A 14,706-nucleotide genomic window follows, 5' to 3' on the forward strand; every position below is an offset into this window, starting at 1 on the left:
ATTGTAAAAATAAAGGACAAAAATAGATGAAAAATATCAAAAAAAAGTTAATGTCTGTATAAAATAAATATAAATCTGTATTCATATTTTAAGTTAAGAGAATTTAGGACAACTACAGTTTAATAACTGCGACAAATACATTTGAAAATTTTTGTACAGGATATTTGGACCAATTAACATTTATGGAGTATTTTTAAATGATTTAAAACGAAAAAAGTTTGACTACTTTCACTTTTAGATTTCTAACATACAATAAGAAATAAAATTTATATAAACTAACGACCAAAAAAAGTATAAAATGTATCTAAAAATGAAAGTTTCTGCACAAAAAATAAATAATAATCAAATCTCAAATATTAAGATAATTAAATTTTGGACAACTACAGCTTAATTACTGCAACAAATCCACATCAAAATCTGTATACAGGATTTCCATAATATTTAAAAAATATGAAAGATTTTTTGACAATTTAAAACTAAAAAATTGACTAGTGAGATGGTAAGATTTCTAGTATAAAATCAGAAATAAAATTTGTAAAAATAAAGGACAAAAAATGGATTAAAAATATCAAAGAAAAAGAGTTTGTCTGTATAAAATAAATATAAATCTGTATTCATATTTTAAGAAAAAAAAATAAAATTTATATAATCTAACGACCAAAAAAAGTATAAAATGTATCTAAAAATGAAAGTTACCGTACAAAAAATAAATAATAATCAATGCTCAAATATTAAGATAATTAAATTTTTGACAACTACAGTTTAATTACTGCAACAAATCCACATCAAAATCTGTATAGAGGATTTCCATAACATTTAAAAAATATGAAAGATTTTTTGACAATTTAAAACTAAAAAATTGACTAGTGAGATGGTAAGATTTCTAGTATAAAATCAGAAATAAAATTTGTAAAAATAAAGGACAAAAAATTGATTAAAAATATCAAAGAAAAAGAGTTTGTCTGTATAAAATAAATATAAATCTGTATTCATATTTAAAAAAAAAAAATAAAATTTATATAATCTAACGACCAAAAAAAGTATAAAATGTATCTAAAAATGAAAGTTACCGTACAAAAAATAAATAATAATCAATGCTCAAATATTAAGATAATTAAATTTTTGACAACTACAGTTTAATTACTGCAACAAATCCACATCAAAATCTGTATACAGGATTTCCATGACATTTAAAAAATATGGAAGATTTATAGACAATTTAAAACTAAAAAATTTACTAGTGAGATGGTAAGATTTCTAGTATAATATCAGAAATAAAATTTGTAAAAATAAAGGACAAAAATGGATGAAAAATATCAAAAAAAGAAGTTAGTGTCTGCATAAAATAAATATAAATCTGTATTCATATTTTAAGTTAACAGAATTTTGGACAACTACAGTTTAATTACTGCAACAAATCCACATCAAAATCTGTATATAGGATTTCCATAACATTTAAAAAATATGGAAGATTTTTAGACAATTTAAAACTAAAAAATTGACTAGTGACACAACAATGCAACTTTTTGTACAAAGACTCAGACATTAAGAATGAATTTTGGATAACTACTTTTTAATAACTGCAATAAATAGTTTTAGATAGTTTGAGAATGCTTCATAATTGTATCATACGAATCCTACATACAAATTTTGACGTGATAATTAAATTGTAGTTACTAAAATGAGCCTGAAATTTGGAGTATTCGTTTTGAAATTCTATTTATATGTTAAAGTTTACTTTAAATTAATCTTTCTGCGGTTTAAGCGTTTCAGCCGTGCGGATTTCTCACAGCGATAATTATAAAGAATGTACGAGCTTAATTAAACGGGACATTTCTTATCTAATAAACGGCGGGGATGTAATTGTGCCATTTTTCGGGACTAGCCGTTTATTGCCGGCCGGCCTCGATTGTTCCACCAATAGCGACCGAAAAACGGACGGCAAAACTAAAACAAAAATGAAACGAACGCAAAAGGTAACATAATTAAGTTCGTTAGCGGCGTTTATCGAGGAAACGGGGGATTAACCGTTTGCAAAAAGCATCTCCGGCACGAGAACTGTTGTGTGTTCCGGCCGAACTGTCGCACGTAAAATGGCAAATTTTCACTGTGTACGAATAAAAAAACAAAACCCGTAATAAATCTTAATCCGCGGATGGCGTGCGACCGATGATCCATCATTACTTTGCCCGTTTGACGTGTTAGTCGAAATTCCGAACATCGGTCGCCCTCGGAGCGTGGTGTTAATTGAATAAAATCATTTAGCTCCGGGACTCCGGGTTTATCGTTTATGGCGTCGCCCTCTCGGCCGGGGCGAATCGGCGAGAGGAAAATTGAGGCGAAGCCGAATTTATTTGTAAACAGAGTTGGCAAGTTTTCTGCGAGTTATTCGAAAGAATCGTTCCGGAAGTTTGTTTAAACGCCATATTTAGAATTGGAGGGCCCCGAGTAAATATTAAATTAGGAACGGGCGTTCACAGATGAGGTCTAAATATTTTCTTGCTGTCGACTTCAATTTTTATTCTGATTAACGTCAGTTCACTCACTATTCAAGTTTAACAAGATATCTGCATCAGATAAAATTTATGGAGTATTTTTAAAAGGGTTAAATGACTATTGGAAACTAAAATTTTTAATATAATTCCTGAAATTAAATTCGAGTAAAATAGATTGGTAATTAACTAAAAATATCATAAATTAGAACTTTAAATATTGTAAATAATTCAAATAATATAAATGAATGATTATATAACTAAGAACTATAAAAATTAATAAAATTAAATATATAATTTGATAAAGAATAATCAGACAAATATATTTCTATTTTCTTCCTATTCATTTTTATTTGAATTTATCTTAATTTAATTGGATTTAAAATTTACTAAATTAAAAAAAGGATTTAAATTTCAATAATTTTTAGAAATTAAAAATAAATTTCATTATATTTCTATGCAAATTAAAATAAAAAATATTAATTTTATTTATTTATTATTTATTGGTATTATTAAATTTCACAAAATCATCAATTAAAATAAGATTCAAAAATAAAAATTTTACAAATTTTTAGGAATTAAAAATAGATTTTCTTAATTTCTATACAAATTAAAATTAATATATATATATATATATATATATATATATATATATATATATATTAATTTTATTTATTTATTATTTATTAATATTAATAAATTCTACAAAATCATCAATTGGAAAAATATTCAAAAATGAAAATTTCAAAAATTTTTAGTAATTAAAAATATATTTTCTTAATTTGTAGACAAATTGAAATTAAACAAAATGACAATTAACTGAAAATATAAGTTAGGATTTAAAATATTCTAATTAAATCAAATTAATAAAAATTAAATTAAATTAAATTTACAATTTTATTAAAAAGTTGAAAATTTGGATATTTTTTTTTTAAATATTTATTAGACTCAAATTAAAATAAAATTTACCAAATATAAAAAATATATTAATGTTATTTATATATTATTTATTAATATTATCAAATTCCACAAAATCATTAATTGAAAAAATGTTCAAAAATGAAAATTTCTGAAATTTTTATGATTTAAAAATAGATTTTATTATTTTTTAACAAATTAATATTTAAAAAAACATGACAGTTAACTAAAAATATAAATTAAAATTTAAAATATTACATCATTAAAGGTGTGACATTTCAATAGTTTATACCTTTCAACGGTTAATACCTTTCTTCAATTTCTTCAATTTCTCAAATTTCATTTGGTCATTAGGTCGTTTGGTCATGAAGTAATTTGTTCATTAAGTAATTCTGTCATGAGGTAATTTGGTCATAAAGTCATTTCGTCATTTGGTCATTAGATAAGTTAATTTTGCCATAACGTATTATATTTTTTTCACTAAGTAATTCAAATTTTTATTCGGTGATTCGGTCAAGGTGATATGGTCATGAAGTAATTTTGTTATTGAGTAATTTGGTCATGAGATAATTTGATCATTTAGATCATGAGATGATTTGGTCATTAGATAATAAGGTAATTAGGTAAGTTGGTCATTATGTAATTTGGTCATTAAAAACATAAGTGACGCAAAAAATCACTGAAGAACATTTTTGACATTTTGACTAAAAATCACTAAAAATAAAAAGTTACTTTTTAGTTATTATTTACGTCTTTAGTGGATTTTTAATTCTTTAGTGATATTTTGAGATTTTACGGACTTAGGTATTAGGTCATTTGATCATAAAATAATTTGTTCATTGTGTAATATGGTCATTATGTCATTAAGAATTTTGGTCATTAGACAATTCGGTCAAGGTTATTTGGTCATGAAATAATTTGTTAATTAGGAAATTAAGTCATTAGGTAATTTGATCATTACATAAATTGGGCATGAGGTAATTTGGTCATGAAGTAACTTAATCATGAGGTAATTTGGTCAGTGGATATTTCATGAGGTCATTTGGTCATTAGGTACTTCAGTAATGAGATAATTTGGTTATTAAGTAAATTGGTCACTAGGTAAATTGGTCATTAAATAAATTTTTCATCAGTAACTTGAAAACTTACTAAAATTGTTAAAATTTACTAACATCCTAAATTTACTAAAAACATAAAAAAATAGTAACGTAAAAAAAGTCCCTAAAAAGATAAATGTAAGTGGTCATTAAAAAACGTAAAAAAATTTCTAAAAAACATAAAAAGTTTGTCAAATCAAACTAAAAATCAATCTTTAAACAGTTAAATTAACTGATATTGACGACGTAAAACAAAATATTTTTATGAAATAAAGGAATAAAATAATTAATAAAAGTGCTGGAGCATAAAGCTTACTGAATTTTGAGCTATAGAGTTATGATGTAATGATTACAAAAAAATTCACTCCAATATACAAGACATCTACCTCACCTAAAAACTAAAAAAATCTTTGTAGACGTGACAAAATTTCTAAGAAAATAGGGAATAAAATTTGTATAAAATAAAGATAAAAAACTATAAAGTATCTAAAAAAGTGCGACTTGCCTGTATAACATCATAAATAAAATAAAAGCGTAATTTATCCCATCTTCATTGATATCGCTTCTATTTTTATTTTTGCAATAAATTCCTAAAACGCTTTCAACCTGAAAAAAAGGCAGTCGTGACCGACACACACACACAAGACACAACAAGTGAGATAAAAATGGCGTTGGAGGGGAGGGGGTCGCTGGAAAACAATAAACCACCGGAATTTATGTAGCGATTCGGCCGTGTTTTATTAACTCACCTCGACAGGGAATCTTCTTTAAAACCCTTAATTTATTTTCAATATGCTCCCGAGACGTGTTCTGGGCCATGATAAAGAAATGCCTGGGGACGACGCCAATTTCACGTAGATGAACATCAATTGCCTGCGACAGGAAAGGCCACCATCCCATTTCTGAAATGCATCCAAGAATGTGTCGTCAGTTGCTCCTTGTCTGGTGCACACACACTAACACCGCGTTCAACGTTTGCCAGGGATCAATTCTTGCCAGACATTGTAACAACAAAAAATGTTGCTTAAGTGGCTTAAAAATAAATAATTCGTCCCGATATTGATCACTAAAGTTTGACGTCGCCGATAATTACTTTATGATTATTGTTATGGCCGTCATTAGAAGCGTAACAGCAAATTGCCCCCATCGAAACCATCAACTTAAAGGATTATAGCTATTATAGTTTTATGCGTAAGCCTATTAAAGTCCAACTATTTTTAGTACGCCCCACCGTAATTTATTCACGATGTCAGACCTCTTAGTTTTTACCTCGATCCATCTCCATTTATGATAATAGGATTTTGAAAATGTGTCAGTTACGGGGAAACGTTAAAGAATTAATTAAGCCTGACGTTGGATAGTGTTACCGGAATGTTAGGCCTAATGTAACTAAGGGGGATCGGAAGACTTACGGCACAAGGCTCCTGGGACTTTCGGACCTTTTAAGAGCCAGCAGTGCGCACACCCTTAATGGAGCTTCTTCGGAATAACCGAACACGAATGAATGATTAAGTGACCGCAGAATTTCGATGACACGCGATGAGGTAATATGAAATGGGGTAAGATATTAATAACTGGGTTGTCAAGGAAGCTATTGTGTTTTTCAACATTAAAAATTCACAAATCTCGGCTTAAACACCCAGTTAATATAAAATAAGCCAAGAATTCCAAGAACCGTTGTTTAATTTAGTAGCTATTTATATTTGGTGGTTAATGGTTGTTAATTTATTTATTCTCATTTAATATATTGATCCTCTTCTTTCTGATAATGGCAGGTTCTTTAACGAACATCCATCAGACAACAATTTGATTAATTCTTGGCCATTATGTAATTTGGTCATTAAAAACATAAGTGACGCAAAAAATCACTGAAGAACATTACTTTTTGACTAAAAATCACTAAAAATAATAAGTCACTTTTTACCTATTATTTACGTTTTTAGTGGATTAAGTTTTTAGTGATATTCTAATATTTTACCGACTTTCAACACTCGATATCTTTCTTCAATTTCTACAATTTTTCAAATTTCAGGTGGGCATTCGCTCTTTTACTCATAAAATAATTTGTTCATTCTGTCATTAAGAATTTTGGTCATTAGGCAATTTGGTCAAGGTTAATTGGTCATTAGGTCATTTGGTCATGAAATAATTTGTTAATTAGGAAATTAAGTCATTAGGTAATTTGATCATTACATAAATTGGGCAAGAAGTAATTTGGTCATGAAGTAACAGTCATTAAATTATTTGGTTATGACGCAATTTGGTCATTTGGTAATTCATGAGGACATTTGATCATAGGTACTTTGGTAATGAGGTAATTTGGTTATTAGGTAAATTGGTCACTAGGTAAATTGGTCATTAAATAAATTTAATGAATGTAACTTGAAAAGTTACTAAAATTTTAAAAATTTACTAAATCCTAAATTAACAAAACGTAAAAAAATAGTAACGTAAAAAGTTAGTTAATGGTTTTTAATTTATTTATTCTCATTTAATATATTAATCCTCTTCTTACTGATAATGACAGGTTCTTTAACGAACTTTCATCAGACAACGATTTGATTAATTCTTTAAGATTTTTTTAGATATTGAGTATTTACATTCATAGACTTTTGCTTCTTAGTATGCAAAGTTGTTATGCACATTACGCAATATGGGAGTTAAGGAAAATTAGAAATAAACCGTCTCAGGCGACTCGTGTTTCCGAACAAATATTCCAGCAGCAATAAACAGGTAATTAAGTTATTAGGTAACTTGGTCATTATGTAATTTAGTCATGAAAAACATAAGTGACGCAAAAAATCACTGAAGAGCATTACTTTTTGACTAAAAATCACTAAAAATAATAAGTCACTTTTTACTTATTAATTTACGTTTTTAGTGGATTTTTAAGTTTTTAGTGATATTTTGATATTTTACCGACTTTCAACACTCGACATCTTTCTTCAATTTCTACAATTTTTCAAATTTCAGTTGGGCATTAGCTCATTTAATCATAAAATAATTTGTTCATTCTGTAATCTGGTCATTATGTCATTAAGAATTTTGGTAATTTGGCAATTTGGTCAAGGTTAATTGGTCATTAGGTCATTTGGTCATGAAATAATTTGTTAATTAGGAAATTAAGTCATTAGGTAATTTGATCATTACATAAATTGGGCAAGAGGTAATTTGGTCATGAAGTAACAGTCATTAAATTATTTGGTCATGACGCAATTTGGTCATTTGGTAATTCATAAGGACATTTGATCATAGGTACTTTGGTAATGAGGTAATTTGGTTATTAGGTAAATTGGTCACTAGGTAAATTGGTCATTAAATAAATTTAATCAATGTAACTTGAAAAATTACTAAAATTTTAAAAATTTACTAAATCCTAAATTAACAAAACGTAAAAAAATAGTAACGTAAAAAGTTAGTTAATGGTTTTTAATTTATTTATTCTCATTTAATATATTGATCCTCTTCTTACTGATAATGACAGGTTCTTTAACGAACTTTCATCAGACAACGATTTGATTAATTCTTTAAGATTTTTTTAGTTATTGAGTATTTACATTCATAGACTTTTGCTTCTTAGTATGCAAAGTTGTTATGCACATTACGCAATATGGGAGTGAAGGAAAATTAGAAATAAACCGTCTCAGGCGACTCGTGTTTCCGAACAAATATTCCAGCAGCAATAATCAGGTAATTAAGTTATTAGGTAACTTGGTCATTATGTAATTTAGTCATGAAAAACATAAGTGACGCAAAAAATCACTGAAGAACATTACTTTTTGACTAAAAATCACTAAAAATAATAAGTCACTTTTTACTTATTAATTTACGTTTTTAGTGGATTTTTAAGTTTTTAGTGATATTTTGATATTTTACCGACTTTCAACACTCGACATCTTTCTTCAATTTCTACAATTTTTCAAATTTCAGATGGGCCTTAGGTCATTTAATCATAAAATAATTTGTTCATTCTGTAATACGGTCATTATGACATTAAGAATTTTGGTCATTAGGCAATTTGGTCAAGGTTATTTGGTCATTAGGTCATTTGGTCATGAAATAATTTGTTAATTAAGAAATTAAGTCATTAGGTAATTTGATCATTACATAAATTGGGCATGAGGTACTTTGGTCATGAAGCAACAGTCATTAAATTATTTGGTCATTTGGTAATTCATGAGGACATTTGGTCATAGGTACTTTGGTAATGAGGTAATTTGGTTATTAGGTAAATTAGTCACTAGGTAAATTGGTCATTAAATAAATTTAATGAATGTAACTTGAAAAGTTACAAAAATTTTAAAAATTTACTAAAATCCTAAATTAACAAAACGTAGAAAAATAGTAACGTAAAAAGTTAGTTAATGGTTTTTAATTTATTTATTCTTATTTAATATATTGATCCTCTTCTTTCTGATAATGGCAGGTTCTTCAACAAACGTCCATCAGACAACAATTTGATTAATTCTTTAAGATTTTTGTTAGTTATTGAGTATTTACATTCATAGACTTTTGCTTCTTGGTATGTAAAGTTGGCGTGAACATTACGCAATATGGGAGTGAAGGAAAATTAGAAATAAACCGTCTCAGGCGACTCGTGTTTCCGAACAAATATTCCAGATTCCAAATTATGTAATTTGGTCATGAAAAACATAAGTGACGCAAAAAATCACTGAAGAACATTACTTTTTGACTAAAAATCACTAAAAATAATAAGTCACTCTTTACTTATTAATTTACGTTTTTAGTGGATTTTTAAGTTTTTAGTGATATTTTGATATTTTACCGACTTTCAACACTCGATATCTTTCATCAATTTCTACAATTTTTCAAATTTCAGTTGGGCATTAGCTCATTTAATCATAAAATAATTTGTTCATTCTGTAATACGGTCATTATGTCATTAAGAATTTTGGTCATTAGGCAATTTGGTCAAGGTTATTTGGTCATTAGGTCATTTGGTCATGAAATAATTTGTTAATTAAGAAATTAAGTCATTAGGTAATTTGATCATTACATAAATTGGGCATGAGGTACTTTGGTCATGAAGCAACAGTCATTAAATTATTTGGTCATTTGGTAATTCATGAGGACATTTGGTCATAGGTACTTTGGTAATGAGGTAATTTGGTTATTAGGTAAATTAGTCACTAGGTAAATTGGTCATTAAATAAATTTAATGAATGTAACTTGAAAAGTTACAAAAATTTTAAAAATTTACTAAAATCCTAAATTAACACAACGTAGAAAAATAGTAACGTAAAAAGTTAGTTAATGGTTTTTAATTTATTTATTCTTATTTAATATATTGATCCTCTTCTTTCTGATAATGGCAGGTTCTTCAACAAACGTCCATCAGACAACAATTTGATTAATTCTTTAAGATTTTTGTTAGTTATTGAGTATTTACATTCATAGACTTTTGCTTCTTGGTATGTAAAGTTGGCGTGAACATTACGCAATATGGGAGTGAAGGAAAATTAGAAATAAACCGTCTCAGGCGACTCGTGTTTCCGAACAAATATTCCAGATTCCAAATTATGTAATTTGGTCATGAAAAACATAAGTGACGCAAAAAATCACTGAAGAACATTACTTTTTGACTAAAAATCACTAAAAATAATAAGTCACTCTTTACTTATTAATTTACGTTTTTAGTGGATTTTTAAGTTTTTAGTGATATTTTGATATTTTACCGACTTTCAACACTCGATATCTTTCATCAATTTCTACAATTTTTCAAATTTCAGTTGGGCATTAGCTCATTTAATCATAAAATAATTTGTTCATTCTGTAATACGGTCATTATGTCATTAAGAATTTTGGTCATTAGGCAATTTGGTCAAGGTTATTTGGTCATTAGGTCATTTGGTCATGAAATAATTTGTTAATTAAGAAATTAAGTCATTAGGTAATTTGATCATTACATAAATTGGGCATGAGGTACTTTGGTCATGAAGCAACAGTCATTAAATTATTTGGTCATTTGGTAATTCATGAGGACATTTGGTCATAGGTAATTTGGTAATGAGGTAATTTGGTTATTAGGTAAATTAGTCACTAGGTAAATTGGTCATTAAATAAATTTAATGAATGAAAAGTTGACTTGAAAAGTTACAAAAATTTTAAAAATTTACTAAAATCCTAAATTAACAAAACGTAGAAAAATAGTAACGTAAAAAGTTAGTTAATGGTTTTTAATTTATTTATTCTTATTTAAGATATTGATCCTCTTCTTTCTGATAATGGCAGGTTCTTCAACAAACGTCCATCAGACAACAATTTGATTAATTCTTTAAGATTTTTGTTAGTTATTGAGTATTTACATTCATAGACTTTTGCTTTTTAGTATGCAAAGATGGCGTGCACATTACGCGATATGGGAGTGAAGGAAAATTAGAAATAAACCGTCTCAGGCGACTCGTGTTTCCGAACAAATGTTCCAGCAGCAATAAACTGCGATAAAGAAATTTCAATTAAAATTTACAAAATAAAGTTTAATTAAACGGTGCGAAGATTAAAAAGAATCGTCATAATTCCCCATTTTATTGTTATGTATTTAGGCAACGGATATGAGCAGCCTAATTGAAAAAGTTTTGATAATTCCATCTCAGTAAATCAGCCCGGAAAACTCCTTAGTCAGATTGCCAAGCAAACAGAAGATCAAAATAACAATATTTTTTAATCCGACCCTTGTAGATGCCAGATAAAATAATTTGTTTGGCCGTGTGTTTTCCTTGACAAAACAAACGGAATTCCAGCGCCCCTTCCTGCGCAAATTGTGATTGATAGTCAAAAGCACCTGTTAAGACACCACTGTCGCTCCCCGAGTTTATTTTTACCATTCCTCCTCGCTTCTTCCGACCCCCTCCGTCACTTATCTTTTATCTGTTTTAAAATTAACTTTGCTTCGTCCGAGATGTGAGTGCATGATGTCAGTTTTGAAATTATTTGCATTTTCGAACGTTGCTTTGATCAGTTTTTCACTCCGCCTTTCGTTAGTTCATTTCAGTTCTGGAACGTGAATGAGAACGAGAACGAAATTATCTCGCGTTCAAATGTTTAATAAAACAGTGAGCCAAGAGATTAAAGAAGAATTGTCATAATTCTCGACTTTACTACGTTGAGGAACATAAGTCGGAAGCTCGTTAGAATGTTTAATTAAAAAAGTTTCAGTATTTACTTTTAAAATTTAAATAAGTGACTTCAGGTGTCTCTTGGAAAATGAACATTAACTTTCTGGAAAAATATACCACGTCAGTTCCTTTTATGTGGTTGCAAAATATTGGGATTGCAGAACGAATAATGCTCCCCAATATAACTCCTTAAGGATTTCCATAAACCGTAGATTTCAATTTTGGTTTCCTCCGACAAAACATTCTTCGAACGTAGTAAAAAGAAATAATGTACGATAATATCTATCAAAGGTCAAATTCAAATTAAGTTACGTCTGGATCAGTAATCCACCAACGTAAACACTATCGGCCCTTTTCCAAAAAAAAATTCTTTCCATTCAGTGCTGACGTCAGGAGAAAACCAAACCCTTATTGGTAGACAATAAATAAAACTGTAAAATAACCCCTATTTTAACTTCTCCACCAACTTTATGCTTTATCAGTTTCTTTCAAAATATTGGAATTACAAAACTAATTTAGGCATGTATAGCTCCCCCAATAAATTTCTATAAATTCGATGTTCCAGTTATATTTCTCCCCGACATTCTTCGAATGCAGTAAACGATATTATCTATCAGAAGTCAAATTCAAAATGTATTACGTCTGGAGCATTAATCTACCAACATAAATATTATCTTTCCCCTCAAAAAAAAAAAAATTAAAATCCTTCAATTCCTTGTTGACGCCAGAAAAAACTTAACGTTTCAGTTAAGTCAATTTTCAAATTATTTGTGGCCATGTCCAAACTGCAAGATTTGACAATTAATGGAAGCCATTAATGAAACAGATGCTCCGAAAGTCGAGCTTCACAAACGCTCACCAAATCCATTTTTGTACACAATAAATGTGACACTAAACTGACTCCACTGTTTCCATTTCGGCACGAACTTCATGGAAAAATATACCAGATTAGTTCCTTTGATCAACTACAAAAATATTGAAATTAGACGACGAATTTTAGTACCAATAACCCCTTCAATAACTTAGGGATTACCATAAATCTGATGTTACAATTTTATTTTTCCCCGACAACTCATTCCTCGAACGTAGTAAACAGAAATAATGTACGATAATATCTATCAAAGGCCAAATTCAAATTAAGTTACGTCTGGAGCAATAATCCACCAACGTAAACACTATCGTCCCCCTTTCCAAAGAAAAATTTAAATCCTTTTAATTCATTGTTTACGCCAGGAGAAAACTTAACGTTTCGGTTAATGGAAAACCATTATTCAGATTATTTGTGGCCAGGTCCAAACATCAAGATTCGACAATTAATGGAAGCCGTTAATGAAACAGACGCTCCGAAAGTCGAGCTCTATAAACGTGCACCAAATCCATATTGGTACACAATAAATGTGACACTAAAATGAGTCCACTGTTTCTATTTCGGCACGAACTTCAGGGAAAAATATACCAGATTAGTTCCTTTGATCAACTACAAAAATATTGAAATTAGACGACGAATTTTAGTACCAATAACCCCTTCAATAACTTAGGGATTACCATAAATCTGATGTTACAATTTTATTTTTCCCCGACAACTCATTCCTCGAACGTAGTAAACAGAAATAATGTACGATAATATCTATCAAAGGCCAAATTCAAATTAAGTTACGTCTGGAGCAATAATCCACCAACGTAAACATTATCGTCCCCCCTTTCCAAAGAAAAATTTAAATCCTTTTAATTCATTGTTTACGCCAGGAGAAAACTTAACGTTTCGGTTAATGGAAAACCATTATTCAGATTATTTGTGGCCAGGTCCAAACATCAAGATCGACAATTAATGGAAGCCGTTAATGAAACAGACGCTCCGAAAGTGGAGCTCCACAAACGCTTACCAAATTCATATTTGTACACAATAAATGTGACACTAAAATGACTCCACTGTTTCCATTTCGGCACGAACTTTATGGAAAAATATACCAGATTAGTTCCTTTGATCAACTACCAAAATATTGGAGTTAGACGACGAATTTTAGTACCAATAACCTCTTCAATAACTTAGGGATTACCATAAATCTGATGTTACAGCTTTATTTTTCCCCAACAACTCATTCTTTGAACGTAGTAAACAAAAATAATGTGCAATAATATCTATCAAAGGCCAAATTCAAATTAAGTTACGTCTGGAGCAATAATCCACCAACGTAAACACTATCGTCCCCCTTTCCAAAGAAAAATTTAAATCCTTTCAATTCATTGTTCACGTCAGGAGAAAACTTAACGTTTCGGTTAATGGAAAACCATTATTCAGATTATTTGTGTCCAGGTCCAAACATCAAGATTCGACAATTAATGGAAGCCGTTAATGAAACAGACGCTCCGAACGTTGAGCTCCACAAACGTGCACCAAATCCATATTTGTACACAATAAATGTGACACTAAACTGACTCCACTGTTTCCATTTCGGCACGAACTTCATGGAAAAATATACCAGATTAGTTCCTTTGATCAACTACAAAAATATTGAAATTAGACGACGAATTTTAGTACCAATAACCCCTTCAATAACTTAGGGATTACCATAAATCTGATGTTACAATTTTATTTTTCCCCGACAACTCATTCCTCGAACGTAGTAAACAGAAATAATGTACGATAATATCTATCAAAGGCCAAATTCAAATTAAGTTACGTCTGGAGCAATAATCCACCAACGTAAACACTATCGTCCCCCTTTCCAGAAAAAATTTAAATCCTTTTAATTCATTGTTGACGCCAGGAGGAAACTTAACGTTTCGGTTAATGGAAAGCCATTATTCAGATTATTTGTGGCCAGGTCCAAACATCAAAATTCGACAATTAATGGAAGCCGTTAATGAAACAGACGCACCGAACGTCGAGCTCCACAAACGTGCACCAAATCCATATTTGTACACAATAAATATGACACTAAAATGACCCCAATGTTTCCAATTTGGGCACAACCTTCATGGAAAAATATACCAGATTAGTTCCTTTGATCAACTACCAAAATATTGGGGTTAGACGACGAATTTTAGTACCAATAACCCCTT

The 14,706-nt window shown here is 29.3% G+C and overlaps 1 protein-coding gene across 1 annotated transcript in view; it reads right to left on the reverse strand.

Moving 5' to 3' along the window:
• The window catches only part of LOC109600478 (retinal guanylyl cyclase 2), a 176,264-nt gene that overhangs the window by 92,505 nt on the left and 69,053 nt on the right, over window positions 1–14,706 (reverse strand). Inside the window, exon 5 of the mRNA XM_049966423.1 lies at window positions 5,257–5,409. Coding sequence (XP_049822380.1) covers window positions 5,257–5,409 — 153 coding nt within the window. The remainder of the gene's footprint in view (window positions 1–5,256; window positions 5,410–14,706) is intronic.

Source organism: Aethina tumida, chromosome 4, assembly GCF_024364675.1.
Source record: "Aethina tumida isolate Nest 87 chromosome 4, icAetTumi1.1, whole genome shotgun sequence".
NCBI lineage: Eukaryota > Metazoa > Arthropoda > Insecta > Coleoptera > Nitidulidae > Aethina > Aethina tumida.